General features: G+C 51.2%; 4 protein-coding genes across 4 annotated transcripts in view; 1 reads left to right on the forward strand and 3 right to left on the reverse strand.

Moving 5' to 3' along the window:
• Positions 1 to 434: 434 nt before the first annotated feature.
• Positions 435 to 2,510, reverse strand: gem (GTP binding protein overexpressed in skeletal muscle). The gene is made up of 4 exons (XM_067238599.1): positions 2,159 to 2,510; positions 1,922 to 1,998; positions 1,606 to 1,810; positions 435 to 1,077 (listed from the first exon to the last, which is right to left on the reverse strand). Exons 1-4 carry the CDS (start codon positions 2,508 to 2,510, stop codon positions 782 to 784), a joined length of 930 nt encoding a protein of 309 aa, XP_067094700.1. The 3' UTR covers positions 435 to 781.
• A 4,590-nt stretch (positions 2,511 to 7,100) lies between these two features.
• rad54b (RAD54 homolog B) lies at positions 7,101 to 12,497 on the reverse strand. The gene is made up of 13 exons (XM_067237936.1): positions 12,201 to 12,497; positions 11,809 to 12,105; positions 11,537 to 11,699; positions 11,228 to 11,453; positions 11,020 to 11,106; positions 10,799 to 10,919; positions 10,302 to 10,441; positions 9,151 to 9,435; positions 8,706 to 8,869; positions 8,334 to 8,595; positions 7,945 to 8,011; positions 7,653 to 7,850; positions 7,101 to 7,582 (listed from the first exon to the last, which is right to left on the reverse strand). The coding sequence occupies exons 1-13, from the start codon at positions 12,313 to 12,315 to the stop codon at positions 7,362 to 7,364; spliced, it is 2,346 nt and encodes a 781-aa protein (XP_067094037.1). The 5' UTR covers positions 12,316 to 12,497; the 3' UTR covers positions 7,101 to 7,361.
• Positions 12,498 to 13,843: 1,346 nt separating this feature from the next.
• On the reverse strand, positions 13,844 to 15,468 carry LOC136944255 (fibrinogen silencer-binding protein). Its single transcript, XM_067237937.1, has 2 exons — positions 15,077 to 15,468; positions 13,844 to 14,399 (listed from the first exon to the last, which is right to left on the reverse strand). Exons 1-2 carry the CDS (start codon positions 15,460 to 15,462, stop codon positions 13,844 to 13,846), a joined length of 942 nt encoding a protein of 313 aa, XP_067094038.1. The 5' UTR covers positions 15,463 to 15,468.
• Positions 15,469 to 18,392: 2,924 nt separating this feature from the next.
• Positions 18,393 to 24,601, forward strand: part of rnf41l (ring finger protein 41, like) — a 50,442-nt gene continuing 44,233 nt past the window's right edge. Inside the window, exons 1-7 of the mRNA XM_067238355.1 lie at positions 18,393 to 18,613; positions 19,785 to 19,949; positions 20,079 to 20,285; positions 22,748 to 22,887; positions 24,076 to 24,238; positions 24,320 to 24,440; positions 24,573 to 24,601. The exon at positions 24,573 to 24,601 is cut by the window's right edge and continues 346 nt beyond it. Coding sequence (XP_067094456.1) covers positions 20,080 to 20,285; positions 22,748 to 22,887; positions 24,076 to 24,238; positions 24,320 to 24,440; positions 24,573 to 24,601 — 659 coding nt within the window. The 5' untranslated portion in view covers positions 18,393 to 18,613; positions 19,785 to 19,949; position 20,079. The remainder of the gene's footprint in view (positions 18,614 to 19,784; positions 19,950 to 20,078; positions 20,286 to 22,747; positions 22,888 to 24,075; positions 24,239 to 24,319; positions 24,441 to 24,572) is intronic.

Below are 24,601 nucleotides of genomic sequence, written 5' to 3' on the forward strand. Positions count from 1 at the left end.
CACTCTCAAACACAAACACACACACACACACACACTCACTAACACACCTCCATGGAGGTTGTTCCTCCATTTTGGTTTTATGGTCTAAAGGTTATATTCCGTGACTGCTTGGTGTGTATACTGCTTGGTGTGTATAACAAGACCATTGTCTTGATCTTTATTGTTTTACCGGGTCAGTAAGTAACTTGAACATAATCATGTATTATATTAATCGTGTATTGTATCCAGTTCTGTGGTGTTTGGTTTGTGACTGGGTCTAAAGTGAACCACACACAACAGAAAGAGGTCACGTTTAGGAATGTTTTTTATTCACTAATTCAATAGACAGTGCTCACAAATCAGACAACACAGTGTTTACCAGCTCAATACAGACGCTGATTAGAAAATAACAGTAACAACGTTTCATTGGTGTAGGCTTACTGTTGCTGGGGTAACCTTGGCACTTGGTAGGGCGCACAAACGAAGGATGAGAAAGAGGAGAGACAAAAGGCAGGAAGGAGAGAGCGGGAGGGGATTGCTTTCTCAAACATCTGACATCATCTTGCTCCTCTAAACTGCTCTCTCTTTCAGAGTCTCTCGTTAGTTTGTCTCTCAAACTTTCAAAGCGTCATTACTCTCCACAGATTTGTCTGTCAGACAAGGCGAATACGTCCATTGGCTGATTTTCCAGTCCATCACAGAGGCTGGCGACTGGGATAACAGTTGAGTTCAGACGGATCAGTCTAATGTAGACTGTGGTGTAGAGGCGGGCATGGACCAGGGTACAGGTGTCTTCTGGGTCCTAGAGCACAGAGAGATCGTGGCAGGATTTAGACTTGAGCCGGAACGCCACGTTGGAGTTGTTTTTGGCCACCATCTTGTCCAGGAAGCGCTTGGCCTTCCTGGGCATGCTCTGCTGCCGTGCGTGTGTGTGAGTGTGAATGTGAGTGTGTCTGCGGCGCTCGTTGGCCTCCTTGGTGTCGCGGCGGAGACGCAGCTGCCTGACGATGCCGTGGAAGGCGTCCCACACGTTGTGCTCCATGGCAGCCGAAGTCTCGATGAACTTGCAGTCAAAAACAGCAGCACACGCACGGCCCTCTGGGAACACAGCACAGAACCCAGTCAGAGAGCAGCACACACACCGGGTTCAGAGGAACACAGCACAGAACCCAGTCAGAGAGCAGCACACACACACCGGGTTCAGAGGAACACATCTAACTTTGTCGGAACTCCTGACAACCAAACATACAGAATCAGAATCAGAATGGGATTTATTCGCCATGAAAGTTTGCACAGACAAGGAATTTGCTTTGGCAGGAAGGTGCATACAATAAACATATACCTAAAATTTAAATATGTGGACTATCTATACTAAGGGTACATAAACTAGCAGTACTAAGTGGGATTAGAATAGAATTAAATATACAATAAAATAAAATATAAGTTGCCGTAAATTACAATATAAAAATACAAATATTACAAAAAATACAATAGCCTACACACCCACCCATCACACACCCACCCATCACACACCCACACACTGTTAGAAGTAGATACACACCAGTCAGAAATCAGTTGGCACACACAAATAGTTCTACATCTCACAACAAAACACGTGTCACTCACCACTGACAGACACCTCTCTGCTGCGGACCAGGTCACATTTGTTCCCCACCAGGATGATTGGTGTGTGGTGCGCTGGGCGCAGACAGCGGAGGGATATACGCAGCTCTGAGGCTCGCAGGAAGGAGGCCCGGTCAGTTATAGAGTAGACCAGGAGGAAGGCGTCACCTGTCAGCATACACTGCTCCTGAGCCCAGCCGCCTTCATCCTGTAACACAGCAAACACGTCTGAAACGGCCCTTGTGCTTTGGTGGTGGGTGTATATGTCTTTTGCAATGTAGACACAGCAGTTTAATAGTTTGTTATGGACAATGCTTACTTCTCCATCCCATGTATCCACCAGAGTGAACGTTACAGTCTCTCCATCCACGGTAAGAACCTGCTCACACACTTTGTCTGAAAGAGCAAGAGTATGAGGGAATGAAAACTCATATTCGTCGGCATTTACGTTACACCGCCTTGTTCATATTGAGTCAGATGATGAAATTACAAGCAAAAGTTGAACTCTTTCACACAAAAAGGAAACTATCAAGGTAGTTACATCTAGGTTTCTCACCTGCGTACAGTTCGCAGTCATCGCTATCCATGCTGTCCGCTGCGCCCGCGAAGATGCTGGCGAGAGCAGTTTTCCCGACTCCGTTGGCTCCTAGAAGCACCACGCGGAACTGGCCCTTGCTGCCCTCGACATCACACACCGAATCGGTAGAGACCACAGACTCGTTAGACGACCAGCTCTCGCGGCTTCCGTTCGACTCCCCAGCAGAGCTCATGTATGACTTGGAGCGCGAGATGCAGGACGGGACCCGCGTCATGCTGACAGACAGCAGGTGGCTGCCGGTGTCGCAGATGCTCCACCGGTGAAGCTCGTGCTGCAAACGTAGACTGTGCCGACGCATGTTTCCAAGCATGTTGATCAAACTTTGAAAACTTTATAGAAACTATAAATTGTTGATTCGAAATCCAGTAGGAATATTAATTTGATATGGTCAATATTTGGGTATCCCCAAAATGTTGCTACTGCAGATGTGAGGAGCTGCAGGTTGTCCGGTGGAGTGAAGCGTTCTCGACGGACCGAATCAGATGAGCTATCCGGTTGTTGATGCCTCGGGCAGCGCGAGTCCGGGTAATCCAACGTTAAGTCAGTCTCAGTGTAATGTTCTAATGAGCTTTCCCCCGCGCGCTTTAAATAAAGACGGTTTCAGAGCGAGAGAGAGTTTCCTTGACGTCACACGGCCCTCCAGTCCAATCCGGCCCCCCTCCTCCTCAGCCCTCGCTCAACTGGGCCCGGTGGTGGCATGGATTGTCATCTCCCACGAGGAGGGAGGCTCGAGGAGTATCGACAGCCTATAGTTCACAAGGGGAGGTTGGTTTTTATCCTCCCACTGTTTAGAACGGTTGACAAAAGCCAGGTTTAGAGTGTCATATATTTAAATGGCAGGAGTCCACTGCGTTTAGTCCGCTCGGTACAGAGCCGCTGCGGTAGACCAAAGCGCGGATACACCACGGACAGACGGCACGGTGTAGCAGTACTGTTGTTGGTGCTGATGATGATAATATATTTCCACTTAAGGATATTTGTAATGCTGCCAATGTTTACGTCTCTCCAACTTCATCTCTGAATGACGCATATAGACAGTGAATGAGCTGTCGGCCTACCAATAGCACAAACTGGACCCGTGTTTACCACAACCCAACTGAGACGCAAACACACCAGACATACTCTACAGTACTGTACTATATACACACCCACACACTGCCAGGAAGGTGTTGCCATTAGATTGACTCAGTAATCCTGCTGAGATCTAATGTTTCAGGCAATGAGGAATATAGTTGAGATCACTACCTGTTGCTGAACAGCACGTACAGTAGATTAATCTCTAATCCTAATATCCAGAGTGCTGTTTTAGTACCAGGGTGAGACTCCTGAGTGTCACCCAGGGACAGAGGCTGGCTGGACGGTGTATTGAGATGTGTTTCCTGTAGAGCATAAATATTAACAGAGCCCCTTAAGACACACACACTGGCATGTGGTCAGAGACACTGAACCTGAAGGGGAAACAGGTTAAAGATTTGCCAGCAGTCAGATGCTGAACAGAATAATCATTTGGCGGATGAGTGGACAGGCTGCTGGTATGTCTGATGGTTTAGTGGAAACCAGAATCCAGTTTCTACAGGAACTAAACCATTTTAAGAAGACTACAAACTTAAGTAGGGAGATCGGCTACTCTGAACCAGGCAGGAATACAAGACAAGCTTGTATACAAGATTATCAATACATTTAAAACAAGTTGTCACACATGTTGAGCAGCTATTGTATATTTATCCTTTCAATACCACGCTGACATGGCAGGCTTTCAGCAACCAGGGAGGACTTTTGAAATAGTTGTTTTTGTCAATGAAGCTTCTAAGAATTCACACACTCCCATAGAACCCTTTTGTCACCCTGCTGCTCTTTAAACCTAATAACAGCGTTGATCCACATGAAGCAGAAATACTGTGACTACGTGTGAGCGAGGGATGGAAATAAGAGTTAGTTATTATCGTAATAGCAGGATTATGCTTGTCATTAATCTTTTTTTTCAGGATTACGAGGCAGCTATATCGGGTCCTGATGTCAAAGCTGCTGCTATGCATTAGAGGCCTGGTCTGATCTGATCTGCAGTACAGATGATAGAGATACATCAAATCTCTGTTAAGTGCTGGAGCGTGACCAGATCACTGGTACAGGCCAGAGGCTGCAGGCAGGTGGAGCTGGATGTTGAGATTGAAATAGATTCAAAATGAGTAAAACTGCATCATATTTTAGAGTCAGATGTCTCATAGCAGCTTCTCTCCTCTCACACACACAATTGCACAACACCTCACTGGTATTCCTACATCCCCTAGCTCTGGTCTGGTACCAATGAGCACTCTCCTGCAGTGAGCCAGGAGAGTGACGGCCCCAGGTCTGTACTGACTAACCAGGACAGGCGTCATGAGGCTGGACAGCAGCCCAAGGCTCAGGCTGGGCGTGAGAGCGAGAGCCGAGGTTAGAGGCTCCAAGGTTAGATGCTTAGGATCAGAGTTGGAGAGGAGTGTTAGAGGCTGGAGTGGAGGCAGGGTTAGAGGCTGGAGCGGAGGCAGGGTCAAGGTGAGGCTGAGGAAGGATGAGGCTGATGGAGGGTGTAGTGAAGCTAAAGATAGGGTGAGGTTAGAGGCTGAGGGAAGGACTCAAGTGAGGAAGAGGAAGGTAGGGTTGGAACAGAACCAACTAGAGGATTTTCTTTCAGCTCCTAAGGTGTGAGACAAGAAGATTAGACATGCAAAACAGTCTCTTTCTCTTCTCCCACTGTGCCACTTAACAGCCTGGAGGATAAACAGGGCAAGGAAAATGAGGGACAGAGAGAGAAAGAGAGAGATTAACAGAGAGCGAAAGGGAGATGGATTAACAGGTTAATGGGGTGAGTGTTTTTTGTTCCTGGAGAGTGGTTGAGAGCGAGGCAAACTGAGCTCAGATGTACGATTGGATCCAAAACAACCTGTCACCCGTTGGTGGATCAGCATCTCCTAGACCTCTAGTGCCCCATCAGTCCCACCTCCCTCTCCCAGTAATGACGCACCCTGATGGGGGAGAAGAAACAGAGTCACACAACATGGTGCATCTGCTCTATTACACATCCTCTGTGAACAGGCCCCATATGGATGGGACACACAGTGCTCTTTTAATCTTGGGACATGCATGGAAAGCTTCTCGTCCATGGTTTAAGGTTTATCCGTTTCTATGGAATGGAAAGTAATGTTACAATGGCTGCAGGGTCAATCCCTCCAGTCTGGTAAACAGTCTGGTTTCACCATTCTTCCTCGCAGAGAACCAGGCTGTGCTGGGGATAAACTCCCAGTCATTCATCCCTTCACTCTTCCTCCTGCTCCACCATCACTGCTACAGAACATTCTTTCAGTCTACTGGCATTGGGCTCTTTTACAGCAGCAGCCAGAGGGCAGAGTTGGGAAAGAGGATTGAACATACAGGAGCATTGTGGCTGAAGAGACAAGACATTTGTGACCTTCCAATTTGTTCTAACGACTGTTGTCAGAGGTGTCCCTCTGTACGGTTCAAGGTGCTGCCTGTCAGGCGAGGGGAGGAGCCTACAGCAGCGTTGCCTAGAGACGATTGCTTGTGTTGTTTGGGTAATTCATCAGACCACGTGACAGAGCCCAGGCGTCGAGTCACAAGCCAAGATTTTCCCCTGGATCTTCTTCTGTACACCACAACTCTGACTCAGATCATCTACTGACTGACTAATGTTCAGCACAGCCAACTGACACACACACTGCTAACACTGAACAGCCTGGAAACCAAGTTATTACACAACACTCCTGGCTAACAATCATCAGCATGAGTGGTCATGGTCACAAAAAACAGAACTGTTTGTGTAATGACATGACATGTCGGAGTCCATTCAATCTGCCACTCATCTGGCACACACATGAATTCAGCAGTGAAACCTGGACACACACACCTCATCCATAACTCCCACGCAGCAGCTTGGTCCTCTGGGGGTTAGCAGGCACACAGCCCACCACATCCCCACAGCCCACCACATCCTCACACACACACAGCCCACCACATCCCCACAGCCCACCACATCCCCACAGCCCACCACATCCTCTCACACACACAGCCCACCACATCCCCACAGCCCACCACATCCTCACACACACAGCCCACCACATCCCCACAGCCCACCACATCCTCACACACACACAGCCCACCACATCCTCACACACAACCCATCACATCCCCACAGCCCACCACATCCTCACACACACACAGCCCACCACATCCCCACAGCCCCCCACATCCTCACAGCCCCCCACATCCCACCACATCCCCACACACACAGCCCCCCACATCCCCAAAGCCCACCACATCCCCACAGCCCACCACATCCTCACAGCCCCCCACATCCTCACATCCCACCACATCCTCACATCCCCCCACATCCCCACAGCCCACCACATCCCCACACACACACAGCCCCCCACCCCACCACATCCCCACACCCACCACATCCCCCACATCCTCACAGCCCACCACATCCTCACAGCCCCCCACATCCTCACAGCCCACCACATCCTCAAAGCCCCCCACATCCTCACATCCCCACAGCCCACCACATCCTCACATCCCCCCACATCCCACCACATCCCCACAGCCCCCACATCATCACAGCCCCCCACATCCTCACAGCCCCCCACATCCTCACAGCCAACCACATCCCCACAGCCCCCACCACATCCCACCACATCACACGCTGGAGTGACTATGTCTCTCGGCTGGCGTGGGATTGCTCTGGGTCCCCCAGAAAGAGCTGGTGGAAGTGGCCAGGGAGAGGGAAGTCTGGGCCTCCCTGCTTAGGTTGCTGCCCCCGCGACCCGACCCCCGGAAAAGCGGCAGATGATGGATGTTTGTCCATTGCTAACATTAACACTACATAACACACATTACTGCAGCTTCCTCAATTTATTATGAAAGATTTAGACACAAATGAAAGCCTACTGTTGATCAAACTCAACCTAAACACATCATCAAAACCCAGCGTGTGGTGTTTGCCTCAGGTCCCGTGAGAAGTGAAGGATGTGTGTTTCAGCTGTCAGGTTCAAGTTGTGTTCTCTGGTGGGCAATCTGAGGTCAAGGCTGTTTACATACAATATCATTCATATGTCAACCATATAATTTTCTCATAACGTGTTTGTTACTCTGTGAGTGTGTGTGTGTGTCAGTGAGGTGTGTGAGAGACGGTAGACTGGAAGGCGAACGAGATGTGGTTGCGAGCCTGCTCCAGGTAGGGATCTGTAAAGGTGTGTGTGTTTCCAGAGAAGTGTCTCCACTGCATCAGCTCAGACATGCTCAGATGCTTCTGGCCCACACCCCCACGGTCACCTTGGCGACCCAGTTGGCAAGGCCTGTCACTTCCTGGCTCCTCCTCTTCCTCCGGCACTGAAAGCAGATAACTGATGAATACACAAATATGAAATGTTTCTAGAGGTGGTGTGTGGGTGTTCCGTACCGTGGGACGAGCCGTCCATATTACACCTGCAGTCCAGCAGCTCGTGAGTGAGAGAGGGCGTGTCCGTAAAACTGAAAAGATCTCGAAGCTCATTGGAGGAGAAGCTGGTGTGCTCTGCCCCTTTCCCCAGGTCCACCACTGTCCCAGAGAGGCCCTGCTTGGACACCTGCCTCTGGAAGATACGCTCCTCAATGGTGCCTGACACACACACACAATCAGACCGAGACATGTAATGTTACCAACCTTGATGCGTGAAAGTGGTGTGTGTGTGTGTGTGTATATGTGTACTAACCAGCAGTGAGCAGACGATAGGTGTGCACAGTCTTTTTCTGACCATCTCTCCACACGCGGGCCATAGCCTGAACACACATCACACATGGTCTACCACCTGACTGAACACACATCACACATGGTCTACCACCTGACTGAACACACATCACACATGGTCTACCACCTGACTGAACACACATCACACACTGCCCCCTGGTGGAGGAGAGCACACACTGCCCCCTGGTGGAGGAGAGCACACACTGCCCCCTGGTGGAGGAGAGCACACACTGCCCCCTGGTGGAGGAGAGCACACACTGCCCCCTGGTGGAGGAGAGCACACACTGCCCCCTGGTGGAGGAGAGCACACACTGCCCCCTGGTGGAGGAGAGCACACACTTGGTTGTGTCTAACCTGGATGTCGTTCGCAGGGTTCCAGTCGATGTCATACAGGACCAGGTGGGAGGCACCCACCAGGTTAAGCCCCAACCCCCCTGCTTTGGAGCTCAACAGGAAGATGAAGGTCTTGGAGTGGGGGCTGTTGAAGCTGTCGACCAGCCGCTGCCTCTGCATGGTGGGAGTGTGTCCGTCTAGACGGCAGAAGGTGTAGCTCAGGTGGACACACAGGTCCTGGAGAAGATCCAGAGTCTGCGTGTAGTTAGAGACCAGGACAACCCTGCAAACACACACACACACACAGAAAAGAAAAACAAGCAAGTATTAAGTACCCAGGCAGAAAGACAGGAAGGCAGACAGACAGACAGACAGACAGGCAGGCAGACTCACCTGTCTGAAGGGCTGAGGTATCTGACAGCAGCCAGCAGGTCTGACAGCACTAGCAGCTTCCCTGAGTCAGCACTCCTGAACCCTGCTGAGGAGAAGTTCTCTGGGAAGGCATGCAGCAGCCCCTCATACAGAGAGCTCTCCACCGAACCACTTTCAGTCCTGTCCTGGATCACACACACACACTCTCCTGGATCACACACACACTCTCCTGGATCACACACACACTCTCCTGGATCACACACACACTCTACTGGATCACACACACACTCTCCTGGATCACACACACACTCTACTGGATCACACACACACACACACTAAACATGCACTGTAATCCCTCACATCTGGGTGCAAAATAACTGGACCGAACAGCTAATCTGACAGAACAGCTAGTCCAGTCCAGGGAGGCTCTCATTCTCCTCTCAAGTGTGTGTGTGTGTGTGTGTACCTTCACAGTGGAGTACAGCAGTCCTGGGTGGTTGCAGAGCTTCTTCAGGGCGGTGATGCAGGCCAGGTGTGTTGTGCTCATTGCCCCCTGCAGGCAGGTGCGGAACACGCGCTGAGAGAGAGTCTGGTACAGCTCCCTTTGCAGGGGGGCGGGGCCACAGAACAACGTCCAATCAGATCGCGGGGGCAGGTAGCGGTTGATGATCTCCTGGGTCCGTCTCAGAATGAACAAGCTAGTCAGACGTGAGAGCTCGGACGCCCGCTCCTCTCCCAACACCCTCTCCTCCTGCAGGCACACAGCAGAGCACTTCTCTACCTGAACGTAGTGAAGCCAGACAGGTGTTTCTGTGGTGCAGACAGGAGGTCAGCGTACCTCCGCACAGGAGGGCAGCGTACCTCCGCACAGTAGGGCAGCATACCTCCGCACAGTAGGGCAGCGTACCTCCGCACAGGAGGGCAGCGTACCTCCGCACAGGAGGGCAGCGTACCTCCGCACAGGAGGGCAGCGTACCTCCGCACAGTAGGGCAGCGCACCTCCGCACAGGAGGGCAGCTTACCTCCGCACAGAAGGGCAGCGTACCTCCGCACAGAAGGGCAGCGTACCTCCGCACAGGAGGGCAGCGTACCTCCGCACAGAAGGGCAGTGTACCTCCGCACAGAAGGGCAGCGTACCTCCGCACAGGAGGGCAGCGTACCTCCGCACAGGAGGGCAGCGTACCTCCGCACAGTAGGGCAGCGCACCTCCGCACAGGAGGGCAGCGTACCTCCGCACAGGAGGGCAGCGTACCTCGGTACAGAAGGGCAGCGTACCTCCGCACAGGAGGGCAGCGTACCTCCGCACAGTAGGGCAGCGCACCTCCGCACAGGAGGGCAGCGTACCTCCGCACAGTAGGGCAGCGCACCTCCGCACAGGAGGTCAGCGCACCTCCGCACAGGAGGGCAGCGTACCTCCGCACAGGAGGGCAGCGTACCTCCGCACAGAAGGGCAGCGTACCTCCGCACAGGAGGGCAGCGTACCTCGGTACAGAAGGGCAGCGTACCTCCGCACAGGAGGGCAGCGTACCTCCGCACAGGAGGGCAGCGTACCTCCGCACAGGAGGGCAGCGTACCTCCGCACAGGAGGGCTTTCTGGAGCTCAGTAGGGCAGCGTACCTCTGTACAGGAGGGCTGTCTGGAGCGCAGGAGGGGCTCCTCGTACACCTTCCTGTACGCAGCAGCAGACCCCAGGACCCCCGGGTTCACAAATTCTATGATGGAGTAGAACTCCTGCAGGTCGTTCTGCACAGGGGTGCCTGCCACCAAGGTTACCACGGAGACCAGCAAGCTGAGGTTAGTTTTATGGTTTGTACTAAATTATCAAACTGTATTATGAAATTGACCTAGCAGAGATTCTGGAAAATCAGACTTAGAATATTGTGTATGTGTGTGAGAGTGTGTGTGTGTATGTGTGTGAGAGTGTGTGTGTGTGTGTATGAGAGTGTGTGTGTGTGAGAGTGTGTGTGTGTATGTGTGTGTGTGAGAGTGTGTGTGTGAGTGTGTGTGTGTGTGAGTGTGTGTGTGTGTGTGTGTGTGTGTGTGAGAGTGTGTGTGAGTGTGTGTGTGTGAGTGTGAGTGTGTGTGAGAGTGTGTGTGTGTGTGTATACGTGTACCTGTCAGTATAACTCTGCGTGAACAGCTGAGGCCACTGAGAGCTGAAGAAGTCTTGATGCTGCTGTTCTTCAGCCTGTGGCCCTCGTCACAGATCACCAGCCCAAAGTCCAGCTTTTGGACCTGCACACACACACGCACACGCACACACACACGCACGCACACGTGAGCCGGGGATGGGGGGTGTATCCTGGTGTTAAAGAACATGACGGGCTGCACCCACCTGTTCCACAGAGCGCAGCAGCATCTCATAGCTGATGACCAGAACACTGTGTAGAGGAGACGCGACATACTGCTCCACCCTGTGGTCCTACACACACACACACACATACACGGATGAGTACTGAGAAGACATTTTATTTAGAACATTATGAAAAGGCACATTATTTTGTGCTGTGAACATGTGAACAGGAGATTGTGCAGTGTGTCACCTGGTCCACAGGGAACACACTGATCCTCTCACGGCCCAGCCACTTGTTAAACTCAGCCCCCCAGTTCTGGACCAGGCTGCCGGGGGCAACCACTAGCACACGCTTAGCGAGGGGCCTCCCGCCATAGGGCCCCTGTCTCAGCAGCGTCCAGGCCAGGGCCACGCCCTGCAGTGTCTTCCCCAGCCCCATCTCGTCAGCCAGGATCGCCCCGCAGCGCCCCGCAGCCCTGCTCTCACACACACGGTTAACCATCACCACCTTCTAAGAACACCACTTCCTACCCAGCTAGGTTTGGTCCTGAGGCCTCACCTCATCCCCAGGATGCACTCATACAGGAAAAGCAGCCCCTCTCTCTGGTGGGGTCGCAGGTGAGAGGTCAGGTGAGGGTCGACCACCACGTCCACCACAGGGAGGCCCGCCTTGTTACACGCCCACTGGTGATTGGCTGAGGGTCGCGGCATCACTAGAGCACCTGGAGAGAGGGAAAGACAGACAGACACAGGATCAAACTATCTAACTGTTTAATCATTCATTCAGACAGAGGCACTATGTTTTGCTCTGGGTTTGTGGTGGAAGCGTACCTGGAGCTAGTGGGTCGTGACGAGGCCTGCAGGTGTGCTCCCCCTGTGGCTGCCTGGCCCCTCCCATCTGCGCTGCACCCAATAGCGTTGGTCGACAGAACGGCCTGGAGGCGGGTCTTCGAGAAGGGAGCAGGACTGATTGTGGCTCCTCTTTGTCGATTTGGACGTCATGGAAACAGCGCCCTCTGGCAAAGTCCTCGTCTGAAATCAGCCCCATGATCTCCACCTCCTTCCCCCCCACCATCAGACTCTCCCCCTCACACAGAGAGACCAGCTCCGACACCTTGTATCCACTACCTACACAAACACACACACACAGTGTATTAAACTGGGGATAGAAATGAGTGTTTCTCTGCTAGAGTGCCAGGAGTCAGAGAGGAGAGGTGTCACACCCTTGCCGATGTCTTTTCCCTCCATGTCCTTGAGCGTGGCGCTCCGGCCTCTGGTCACCAGCACGGCATCGCACTCCCAGCGCTTGTGCTTCTTCTTACTGGCCTTGCACCACATTACACTGAAGTACCGCCCCTCTGCATGCCTGCAGCCAGACCCCGAAGACGACTCCACCAGGAGCTCTGGGCCCTGGGGGGACCTGGGGCCAGCCCGGGGGGACCTGGGGCCAGCCCGGGGGGACCTGGGGCCAGCCCGGGGGGACCCTGGAACAACCAGATCAAGAAAACACGATTAACCAATGACAAGGTGAAATGAACGCCTTCGCCAGTAGGTGTCACCAATCCACTGAGGCCATCCAAATATCTAAAGCCAGGGGCTTTCTTTCAGATCCATGCACAGGAAGAGCCATCAGTCCCTGGTTAGAGGAGTCTACCACAAGACCTGGCCTCTCCCCTTCCCATCCATGGAGTAAAAGGAGAGGCAGTTGTTGGTCTAAAGTTAATAATTGAAAAATAAGCAAGGTTAACAAGTCCTGCAGTACAGCTGCCAGGTGCTTAATGACAGATGCATGTAAGATATAATAAATACAGCAGGTTCCAGGTAACCCCCCGACAGGAGTTGAGGCTCTTGTCAAGCTAATGACTGATGATGACAAGAGAATGAGACATCCCTGTCAGGAGGGCTGAGTGATCTAAAGCAGAGAGGAGTGATATAGAGCAGAGTGGAGTGATCTAGAGCAGAGGAGTGATCAAGAAGAGAGAGGAGTGATCTAAAGCAGACAGGAGTGATTTAGAGGAGAGGAGTGATCAAGAAGAGAGAGGAGTGATCTAGAGCAGAGAGGATTGATCTAGAGCAGAGGGGAGTGATCTAGAGCAGAGAGGAGTGATCTGGAGCAGACAGGAGTGATCTAGAGCAGAGGGGAGTGATCTAGAGCAGAGAGGAGTGATCTAGAGCAGAGAGGAGTGATCTGGAGCAGAGAGGAAAAGGGAGAGGGGGCTCAGATGTCTAGCAGGACAGAGTCTCAAGTGTAATAAACAGAAGACCAGAGGATCTGAAACAAGCAGATTTAATAATAAAAATGAAAGGTAGGATAGAAGTCTGGACTACAGAGATCACAAACAGAGCACTGAAACATCACTTCATCCTCTCCCCCAGCCCCCCCACCACCGAGGGGTCTGTGACTGGGGTCTGTGACTGGGGTCTGTGACTGGGGTCTGTGACTGGGGTCTGTGACTGGGGTCTGTGACTGGGGTCTGAGTCATCCACAGACACAAGCTGCTATGCACCCCAGCACCATCCCTTCACATCCACTGTGCAAGCTGGACACCACCTATGTGTGTGTGTCATTGAATTGTTTGTTACTTCTAGTAAGTATAATAATAATGTGTAACATTGGAAGTTTGAGTGTGTTTTGATGGTGTACTCAAGCAAAAGAGTAGGCAGCAATTGGCAGTGTGTGTGTGTTACAGGGGCAGTGTGTGTGTGTGTGTTACAGGGGCAGTGTGTGTGTGTTACAGGGGCAGTGTGTGTGTGTGTGTTACAGGGGCAGTGTGTGTGTGTGTGTGTGTTACAGGGGCAGTGTGTGTGTGTGTGTGTGTGTGTGTGTGTGTGTGTGTGTGTGTGTGTGTGTGTGTGTGTGTGTGTGTTACAGGGGCAGGGGTAAGCCGTGTCTGAGTCTGGCAGCTCTGAGTTTCTCCACTTTGATCTTTGTTCTGAGAAGCTCCTCCTCTAACTCCTGCTTCCGTTTCAGCCCCTCCCTCTTCTCCTCCAGGTACACGCCCACTTTCCTGTGATTGGCCAGCACCAGCTCGTGCTCTTCCTTGGCCAGCTGCAGTGGGCGGAGCCTGTCCGGGTCGTGGCGGGGGTAGATGTCGTGGGGGTAGAGGTCTCGCCGCAGGGGCAGTGGCGAGGCGGAGAGAGGGATGTTGACGGAGGAGGGGCAGGGGGAGAGGGAGCCGTCGTAACCATGGATGCTGCCGACATCCTCCTCGTCCAGCTGGTCCGGCTCCAGGTCCAGGCCCACGCGGGTGGACAGGATGGTGAGGTCAGGCGGAGGCTTGACGTCGTCCTCTTGCTCGGGCCTGGCCAGGTCTCCGTCCAGGCGGATGGTGAGGGGGGCGGCGGGGTAGTCAGACAGGCCAGGCAGAGAGGAGCTGCTGCCTGGGTGCTCCAGGGGGGAGTTGGGCTTGGCGTACACCAACCTGGTGACACAGAAACCATGTTACCTAGGACACCATGTTACCTAGGACACCAGCATTACCATCCACTCGTGATATGTTTACATTACCTACCATATATATTCTTACAATATACCACTTCATACCTAGCTATATATACACAGTATATGTATCTTAGTTTATCTACTGCATGTCACTTTGGATATAAGCATCTCTAAATGAATATTTGACTTCTGTAAAAATACCTCAATGGCAAACTCCATTAGTACATCTGTCTAGATTAAATAGGCTACAAGTTGTTATAATATTTGATGACATTTGGCAAACTTATTTCTGTAATCAAGTCATAAGACAGCAGTTCTAAAGACGAAGAGAGAGATACACACAACAGAACGATAACAACCAATTGGACACTGCGGAGTGTGTGTGTGTGATTGGAAGGATGCCCCAGTGTGTAACAACACAAGTGTGTAAGCTGACAGGAGTGTGTGGGGTGTTAGTGGCTCCTCCCCTCTGTGTGGCCCAGCACACTAGTGTGTCGAGCTGGCTGTGACAGGGAGGTCACACAGTGTGGCTCACGCTCTGAGCATGTACATCCATCTCACTACTACCGGAGTGCTGACTATGGCTTTGTAGAAGCATGTGTGCATGTGTGATTGTGAGTTTGTGTGTGATTGTAATTTAATGTGTGTTTCCCATACCTGTGCAGTGCCTGCTCTTTGTCGTGCAGGGGAACGTGGTGGAAGAGGTTGGGGATCATGTCCATCACTCTCCTGGTGGGCTCAGAGATGTTCCCTCTGTACTCTCTCTGGGTGTGTCTGCGTTGCATCACTTCCTGTTTGGCCGCCTCCTTCAGCCTCTTGTAGAGCGTGCGGAGGCCCTGGGCGGTGCGGGGCGGGCGGTCCCCCCCCAGGGCGTTGTACTGCTCCGCCACCGTGTCCCAGCACTTGTTCTTGTCCACTATGACGGCGTGCTTGTTGGTGTGCTCCTCCAGGATGCGCACATGCGGGCGCACCAGTTTCAGCAGGTCCAGCTTCTCAGACAGGGTGAAGTTGGAGGAGCGAGCCTTACCCACCATGTTGGACATGAACACTGAGCCTGACGCCATCTTAGAGCATAGCGGATTCATCAAGTCAGAGCCAGGCCTAAACACGTCTCCACACCCGATCACTAGCTTAGACTTGCCTTCTGTTCTGTTTCTACCTTCCTGTTTCTCCTTCTCTCTCTCTGGTCTGTACCTTTCTGAGCACACACACAGATGAGGCTAATGCTGGTTTGGGTCTCACTCTCTCCTACCTCTCTCTCCTGAATCTGTCTCCCTTCTTCTCAATCACAACTGTCTAACATGCATTTAGACAGACCCTGTCTGTCAGGCGAGGTCTTCCCTGCTCTGCCTTACACAACACAAACAGGCTGCGCACACAATAAGAATCAGGCTTAACTAGGCCAGCCTCGTTTAGGCCCCCGCCTACCGCGGAGGGCTTTGGATGAATTCCTCCCAGCTTAGTCTGACGTAGCTAAGCTGCTTAAACCCAGCCCGACCTACTTACAGCTCGGTCTCGATAAACCTCAAACCAGGCACACCGCGCTCATACACTCTGCATTACAGTACACTTCTAATAAAGGTGTGAGAGGAGGAGAAGATAGGAGGAAATCATGTGTCACAATAAAAACATATAATCGGCGTATAAGAAAAAAGCTTTATGTGTTCTGACCAAGTGAGAAGAAAATAGTACTGGTTTAACTAACCGAGACCATGCGCGTGCTGCGCATGCCCGTGAGGAAGCGCGGTTTTAGACAAAAGAAATCCCAAATCCGCTTCACCGATAAACATACAAATCAAGCCCAGACATGGACAGAAGAAGGGGGAGGTTTTCCAGGGTAAAACATATAACTAAAGTAAATGTTCAAATGTGTGAAATGAGAAAAGAGCGAGGCACTAGTTGCTCTGTGGAAGAGGGGGGAGCCTGAGCGCGTGTGCCCACTGATCCTGATCACGGTCCTAATCTGCCTCGCGCTGCCGCTGCACCCCCGCCTGTTTTGCATGACGCTGGACCTTCTGTCAGTCCAACAGCTTCATCCGGTTAAAACAAGGTTCATCGGAGCTGGGCACAGCGTGCGTGTGTGTTGTGTATTTATAATTGCTTGTGACGCAGCATTAAAATAATCCTCACCACGACTATCGTTATCTAGACTGGCGTCGCGCTGTGGCGTTTAAAATACGTGTTAACGTGCTTCAAAGGTAGGCGGTAAGGCTGCATGATATTGATATGATATATAACAATCAGTTACGGATATTCCTGTACAGACGTGATGAAAACGTGAGCCATTTCAAGACCGTCCTTGTGATTGACAGGAGTAACTGCCCATCTCCGGAACTAAAGTGATAAACATGCCCGAGTGTTCACAGCGTTCCCAGCGCAACAGTCTGTAGCAACACTCAACATAGCCTGTCTCATAGTGCTCTGACAATAACAACCCACAAGTTACGCTGTAGCATACCACCGTTTAAATCTGAACAAAGAAAATAGAAATGCTTCATAACGTCTAAAAATATCCACGATGGGTTAAAATATAAAATAATAAAATAAACACTACGAAATTTGCCACAAAATTCCATCCTTAAACTACAACACCGCTGCTGCCTGCCAGCGAAACTTCTGACTGTGCAGGGAGAGGGCACACCAACACGCACACACACACACACACACACACACACACACACACACACACACACACACACACGCACACACACACACACACACACACACACACACAGAGGTGGCAGCTAGATCTCACCTGCAGGTCTCGTGCCGCCTTCAGCTGCAGCCCCATCTCCAGGATCAGTCTGATTCTCACTGCTCTCTGCAGCACTCAGAACCCGGGCCAGGGCCCTGGATAGGCCTGGTGCTGGGGCACTGGTGGTCAGCCCAGGGGAGGATAGGCCTGGTGCTGGGGCTCTGGTGGTCAGCCCAGGGAAGGACAGGCCTGGTGCTGGGGCACTGGTGGTCAGTCCAGGGGAGGACAGGCCTGGTGCTGGGGCTCTGGGGTTCAGCCCAGGGGAGGACAGGCCTGGTGCTGGGGCTCTGGGGTTCAGCCCAGTGGAGGATAGGCCTGGTGCTGGGGCACTGGTGGTCAGCCCAGTGGAGGACAGGGGCTTCTCATCACATATCACCCTGGGTAAGAAGGTGGCAGCCAACCTCTTCAGGACCTGGAACAGATTTATTTGTACTCTATTTTTACAATCCATCTGTAACTTCAGCCACGTATTCAGTTAGCGCTACTCCACTGACAGGAGCCCCATCACACCACATCAGATAACCCTAATCGTCACATCTGGGATTGGGCTCTTTTCGAGTGATAATGGAATTGTATTAGAACCTTGTTTGGCGCGTGCTCAAAGCTGAGTTTGGGCATCAGCTGCTCGGGCAAGCTGACAGGAGAACCGGACACCGAGGCGCCGGGAGGGACGAATCGGGGCTTTTTCGACAGGTTACCCAGCTGGCTGGGCGCTCCGCAGCGGCGCATGGTTCTGGAATGACAGCACCTGTCAAGCATGTATCGGGCCAGCGACATGTCGCAGACAAAAACCCTAAATACTACCAATGACAATTAAACTGGTTAGTTAGCCACGAAACTAGTAAATAATTAGTAAACTACAGAACTAATTTGTGTTGAGTAAGCTAAGGGTAGCTAACCTGGCTAGCTAACTAGCTAGCAAGCTTGTCTATTCAGTGAAAACGCATTTCAGTTCTCACACATAGTGGTTCACAGCATACATTTCGGTTAAAATTCTTAGTAACATACCTCAATAGAGTACGCCAAACAAATACTATTCACATATATCTAAACTGCATTCTTGCTGTGTTAGAGTGTGTGGAGGTTTTCATGCAAGAGCAGAGCTGCTGTAGGCGAATGTCCCGCTCCTCAGATCGGCAGCGCCATTGGCTGCATGCAAATTGAATGGGAGGAGTTAGGAGTTGCTGTTGGTATACTCGTTTTGGTTGATTTGTAATCTGCGCCGGGCAGACGCTCTCTGCTTCTCAATAGGCCCCGGCGCCACCCAATCATGGACAAATAAATTGGGGTTACCTGTTAATCTGACTTTCACTGTCCGATCACAGACGTCTCCGATTCACAATAATGTTGGACTGGCATGTGGAAAACGCAATGGCAAATCCGTGATGTTTTCACAACTAAATCATTCTTCTGACTGTGAAGACATGAAGTGAAAGCAGGTAAGTGTTTCCTCGAATATTATTCTACACTCACTCTAAATCCTTGACACAATGATATTTCCAATGTTATACAATACTGATATTGTGAACAATGCTTTTGGAACTTTTATATTAGATTCATCTTGACTTTATCTGGCAATCAACTGTGCATTACATGCAGAATTCCCTAAATTGCATTGGTTGTTTAAGCATTCCATACACATAGGTCGAGCGTGTTTGTAATGTCAGTGTTTAATGCAGGGTGCAGCTTGCTGTTTGATTCCTGTAGTCAGGGTGGGAAGCTGTGAAGCTGTCATTGGTCTGTAATCCAATCAGAGGCGAGGAGAGAGTAATCCATGTTAATCCCTCATCCTCAGAGAGGGAGAGAAGAGAGGAGAGAGGGAGAGGAGAGAGGAGAAAGGGAGAGGACAGAGGGAGAGGAGAGAGGGAGAGGGAGAGAGGGAGAGGAGAGAGGAGAGAGGGAGAGGAGAGAGGGAGAGGAGAGAGGGAGAGGAGAGAGGGAGAGGGAGAGGAGAGAGTGAGAAGAGAGAGGGAAAGTGAGGAGAGAGGAGAGAGGGAGAGGAGAGAGGGAGAGCGAGAGGACAGAGGGAGAGTGAGAGAGGGAAAGGGAGAGGAGAGAGTGAGAAGAGAGGGAGAGGAGAGAGGGAGAGGAGAGAGGGAGAGGAAAGAGGAGAGAGGGAGAGGAGAGAGGGAGGGAGAGGAGAGAGGGAGAGTGAGAGAGGAAGAGGAGTGAGTGAGAAGAGAGAGTGAGAGGAGAGAGGGAGAGGAGAGAGGGAGAGGAGAGTGAGAAGAGAGAGGGAGAGGAGAGAGTGAGAAGAGAGAGGGAGAGGAGAGAGTGAGAAGAGAGAGAGAGAGTGAGAGGAGAGAGGAGAGAGGGAGAGGAGAGAGGGAGAGCGAGAGGAGAGAGGGTATATTGATGGACAGAAAAAAGAAAGGAGGGGAGAGAGAATAACTGAACAGTCCTAATATGTTTGATGTTTGTGACGCTCACCTGCAGAGCCGGTCCTGCTCACATGTATATGGTTCTGTTGTGTCTGTTTTATAAAGACAATGTCAACTTACCAGGCAGGTTATAACACAGGTAATAAGTCAGTCTGCAGATGTCCCGCCTGCATTTTAATAAAGTTGTGTGTGTGTGTGTGTGTGAGAGCGTAATTCTGTCTCTCTACAGTGCCGTCCAACAGCTGGCTGCCTGGGCTCAGGACCCCCGTTGTCACGGAGACATCACCACGGAGACGAGTCCCACAGGGAACATAGGAGAGAGAGGGGGGAGGGGAGTGGAGAAAAGGAGAAAAAGAAAGAGAGTCTGTTAGAGAGAGACCGGAGTGCATGTCAGGTAAGACTCCTGATCGGAGGTGTTCAATACTAGAGTAATAAAACGAACACGAGTAACACAGGGAAATGTGGAGACAGTTTTGTCAAACGTGTGTGTGTGTGTGTTGGTGCTTGTGTGTGTGTTGTGCAGCATGGGATATGATCTGGAGAGGTTTGTGGGCTATGTAAACGAGGGTCTGCTGTGCTGTGTGTGTCGGGACGTGTTGGAGCGCCCCCTGCAGGCTCCATGTGAGCACGCCTACTGCAGCGCCTGCATCAGCAGCTGGCTGCTGCAGCACCAGTCCTGCCCTGAGGACAGGCTGCCCCTGGACATCAGCACCCTCAGACCCCTGCACAGGTAAACCCTCAGACCCCTGCACAGGTAAACCCTCAGACCCCTGCACAGGTACAGCCTCAGACCCCTGCACAGGTAAACCCTCGGACCCCTGCACAGGTACAGCCTCAGACCCCTGCACAGGTACAGCCTCAGACCCCTGCACAGGTACAGCCTCAGACCCCTGCACAGGTAAACCCTCAGACCCCTGCACAGGTACAGCCTCAGACCCCTGCACAGGTAAACCCTCAGACCCCTGCACAGGTAAACCCTCAGACCCCTGCACAGGTAAACCCTCAGACCCCTGCACAGGTAAACCCTCAGACCCCTGCACAGGTAAATCCTCAGACCCCTGCACAGGTAAACCCTCAGACCCCTGCACAGGTACAGCCTCAGACCCCTGCACAGGTAAACCCTCAGACCCCTGCACAGGTACAGCCTCAGACCCCTGCACAGGTACAGCCTCAGACCCCTGCACAGGTACAGCCTCAGACCCCTGCACAGGTACAGCCTCAGACCCCTGCACAGGTACAGCCTCAGACCCCTGCACAGGTAAACCCTCAGACCCCTGCACAGGTACAGCCTCAGACCCCTGCACAGGTACAGCCTCAGACCCCTGCACAGGTACAGCCTCAGACCCCTGCACAGGTACAGCCTCAGACCCCTGCACAGGTACAGCCTCAGACCCCTGCACAGGTACAGCCTCAGACCCCTGCACAGGTACAGCCTCAGACCCCTGCACAGGTACAGCCTCAGACCCCTGCACAGGTACAGCCTCAGACCCCTGCACAGGTACAGCCTCAGACCCCTGCACAGGTACAGCCTCAGACCCCTGCACAGGTACAGCCTCTCCCACACTTCTCTGTTTCTCTCGATCTCCATCACGCTCTCATGTTCTTTCCTGGCCAGGTTTGATCCCCATCACCAAGCCAGCGTTTTCTCTCTGTATCCCTTTGCTGTGCTGTAGGTACATGAGGAACATTCTCTCTGTGCTGTAGGTACATGAGGAACATTCTCTCTGTGCTGTAGGTACATGAGGAACATTCTCTCTGTGCTGTAGGTACATGAGGAACATTCTCTCTGTGCTGTAGGTACATGAGGAACATTCTCTCTGTGCTGTAGGTACATGAGGAACATTCTCTCTGTGCTGTAGGTACATGAGGAACATTCTCTCTGTGCTGTAGGTACATGAGGAACATTCTCTCTGTGCTGTAGGTACATGAGGAACATTCTCTCTGTGCTGTAGGTACATGAGGAACATTCTCTCTGTGCTGTAGGTACATGAGGAACATTCTCTCTGTGCTGTAGGTACATGAGGAACATTCTCTCTGTGCTGTAGGTACATGAGGAACATTCTCTCTGTGCTGTAGGTACATGAGGAACATTCTCTCTGTGCTGTAGGTACATGAGGAACATTCTCTCTGTGCTGTAGGTACATGAGGAACATTCTCTCTGTGCTGTAGGTACATGAGGAACATTCTCTCTGTGCTGTAGGTACATGAGGAACATTCTCTCTGTGCTGTAGGTACATGAGGAACATTCTCTCTGTGCTGTAGGTACATGAGGAACATTCTCTCTGTGCTGTAGGTACATGAGGAACATTCTCTCTGTGCTGTAGGTACATGAGGAACATTCTCTCTGTGCTGTAGGTACATGAGGAACATTCTCTCTGTGCTGTAGGTACATGAGGAACATTCTCTCTGTGCTGTAGGTACATGAGGAACATTCTCTCTGTGCTGTAGGTACATGAGGAACATTCTCTCTGTGCTGTAGGTACATGAGGAACATTCTCTCTGTGCTGTAGGTACATGAGGAACATTCTCTCTGTGCTGTAGGTACATGAGGAACATTCTCTCTGTGCTGTAGGTACATGAGGAACATTCTCTCTGTGCTGTAGGTACATGAGGAACATTCTCTCTGTGCTGTAGGTACATGAGGAACATTCTCTCTGTGCTGTAGGTACATGAGGAACATTCTCTCTGTGCTGTAGGTACATGAGGAACATTCTCTCTGTGCTGTAGGTACATGAGGAACATTCTCTCTGTGCTGTAGGTACATGAGGAACATTCTCTCTGTGCTGTAGGTACATGAGGAACATTCTCTCTGTGCTGTAGGTACATGAGGAACATTCTCTCTGTGCTGTAGGTACATGAGGAACATTCTCTCTGTGCTGTAGGTACATGAGGAACATTCTCTCTGTGCTGTAGGTACATGAGGAACATTCTCTCTGTGCTGTAGGTACATGAGGAACATTCTCTCTGTGCTGTAGGTACATGAGGAACATTCTCTCTGTGCTGTAGGTACATGAGGAACATTCTCTCTGTGCTGTAGGTACATGAGGAACATTCTCTCTGTGCTGTAGGTACATGAGGAACATTCTCTCTGTGCTGTAGGTACATGAGGAACATTCTCTCTGTGCTGTAGGTACATGAGGAACATTCTCTCTGTGCTGTAGGTACATGAGGAACATTCTCTCTGTGCTGTAGGTACATGAGGAACGACCTGAGCCGCCTGCAGGTGCGATGTGTTAATGCAGAGCAGGGCTGTGACAGGATCAGCCCCCTGGAGACTCTACACACACACGAGGATGAGTGTGAGTTCACACTCATGCGCTGCTCCAACACAGGTACAGCTCTGTTTTTCTGACTGTGTGTGTGTGGTTGTAGTTTAAAGTATTGCTCTAGCTGGGCTGTGTGGATGTCTTTCACTGCGAGTGGACCCTGAGTCAGAGAGAACAAAGGTTTGATATACATGACACCATCGCTGTGAGGATGGCAGGTGGTAGTCTGGTTGTCATGGGGACGTTATACAGACCATGATACTGTGGGATAATTCAGGAAGGGTTAACATCACACACACACACACACACACACACACACACACACACACACACACACACACACACACACACACACAGACATCACACACACATCACACACACACACCACACACACATTCATGCAAGGGTGTGGTTGTTTAGCTAACCTGTCAATAGAACGAAGCTAAATATATAGTACATACTGTACATGAGAAATGGTCACCAAACAGTCCATGGTTGTGTATGTGTTGCTAAGCATGACATCTCCTTTGCAGGTGGAGAGTATCTATGCTTCCACTGTGGTATGTTTAATGGTTTCAGTTTGAGTGTGCATGGGAGGTGTGCATTACTGGGTACCAGAGATGGGAAGTTTCCCACAACATAACAAAGTACTAATACTTTGCAGAAAGTTGAAAAAAACTGTTTTGAACTGTTGAAAACATATTTTTGTAACAGTTTAGAAAAAAGTTTGCATCATTGATAAGGACTACTATACTCTATATTGTACTCTGCTCTGCAGTAATCTACTGTTTTAGGATTCTCTGTTCTCCTCTCCTTTCACTCTGTGTGGGAAAAAAGTTTTGAAAGGTTAAGAAAATATTTCTGACAACTTTTTACTAAAACACTAAAACAGCTAGTAGTAATGACTACTGTTTACTTAAGTATGTCAGAGCCCACACTTCTTTACTTTAACTTGAGTGAAAAAGTGAGTACTTCAATTTTAAAGTCATTTTGAACATTTGATCTTTTTAAACATGAGTATCTGTACTTCTATTTGAAGAAGGATGTGTGTACTTCTGTTGTCTGTGCTGGGTCCTGTCTTTATGATCCCAAATGGAAGCGAGTGACCTTCCTGTTAAGAAATCTTTCTATGTCCCCTTCAGTGTGTGTGTGGGGGTGTTGCTGTGGAGTGGGGGACAGGGAAGTAGAAATGTAAAAATCTGGTATTTGAAGCTGACTTGCCTGAGGTAGCTCCTCCCCCCCCTTGTCCGCTAGGCTGCCCAGTGCAGGTGGAGAGGCGGGGTCTGGAGGATCACCTGACCGAGTGTGACTTCAGGAGCAGGGCGTGTCCAAACGGCTGTGGCCACACCCTCCTCTCAGTGGACCAATCACAGCACAACTGTGTTGCGGTGCTGCGCGCTGAAGTGGAGATGCTAAGGTGAGTTCTTGAAGGAGTCTGTGAGTCCGAGTGAAGCTGCAAGGAGGGTGGGGTTGTGATGGTGTGGTGAACGTCCCTCAGGGCGGAGATGCTGAACAAGGTGGAGGAGGTGAGGCGTGAGATGGAGTCACGACTCGACTCCCAGAGGAGACACATGGTGCAGAAGGAGTCCATGCTGAAGAGTGAAGTGGAGGAGCTCAAGGTCAGATGAGTCACAAGACACACTCCTCACCATCAGTCAATGCATCACTGCTTCAGAGCTTCTTAAGTCCATGTGTACCTGACTCATACCTGTGTGAGTGTGTGTGTGGTGTGTGTGTGTGTGTGTGTGCAGGGCCAGCTGTCGAGGGTGATGTGTGACGT

The sequence above is a fragment of the Osmerus mordax genome, chromosome 6, assembly GCF_038355195.1.
Source record: "Osmerus mordax isolate fOsmMor3 chromosome 6, fOsmMor3.pri, whole genome shotgun sequence".
Lineage (NCBI taxonomy): Eukaryota > Metazoa > Chordata > Actinopteri > Osmeriformes > Osmeridae > Osmerus > Osmerus mordax.

What these genes read in the sequence shown, in the direction of transcription:
- LOC136944255 (XM_067237937.1), bottom strand. Translation starts at nt 15,462, where the DNA reads ATGTCCAACATGGTGGGTAAGGCTCGCTCCTCCAACTTCACCCTGTCT. An exon ending in AAAGAGCAGGCACTGCACAG is followed by an intron (nt 14,400 to 15,076) that starts GTATGGGAAACA and finishes CTGTGTCACCAG; the next exon opens with GTTGGTGTACGCCAAGCCCA.
- rad54b (XM_067237936.1), bottom strand. Translation starts at nt 12,315, where the DNA reads ATGTGGTGCAAGGCCAGTAAGAAGAAGCACAAGCGCTGGGAGTGCGAT. An exon ending in TACCTCAGCCCTTCAGACAG is followed by an intron (nt 8,596 to 8,705) that starts GTGAGTCTGCCT and finishes GTGTGTTTGCAG; the next exon opens with GGTTGTCCTGGTCTCTAACT. An exon ending in ACCCTGCGAACGACATCCAG is followed by an intron (nt 8,012 to 8,333) that starts GTTAGACACAAC and finishes ATGTGTGTTCAG; the next exon opens with GCTATGGCCCGCGTGTGGAG.
- gem (XM_067238599.1), bottom strand. Translation starts at nt 2,510, where the DNA reads ATGCTTGGAAACATGCGTCGGCACAGTCTACGTTTGCAGCACGAGCTT. An exon ending in TGACTGCGAACTGTACGCAG is followed by an intron (nt 1,999 to 2,158) that starts GTGAGAAACCTA and finishes TTGCTCTTTCAG; the next exon opens with ACAAAGTGTGTGAGCAGGTT. An exon ending in CAGAGAGGTGTCTGTCAGTG is followed by an intron (nt 1,078 to 1,605) that starts GTGAGTGACACG and finishes CTGTGTTCCCAG; the next exon opens with AGGGCCGTGCGTGTGCTGCT.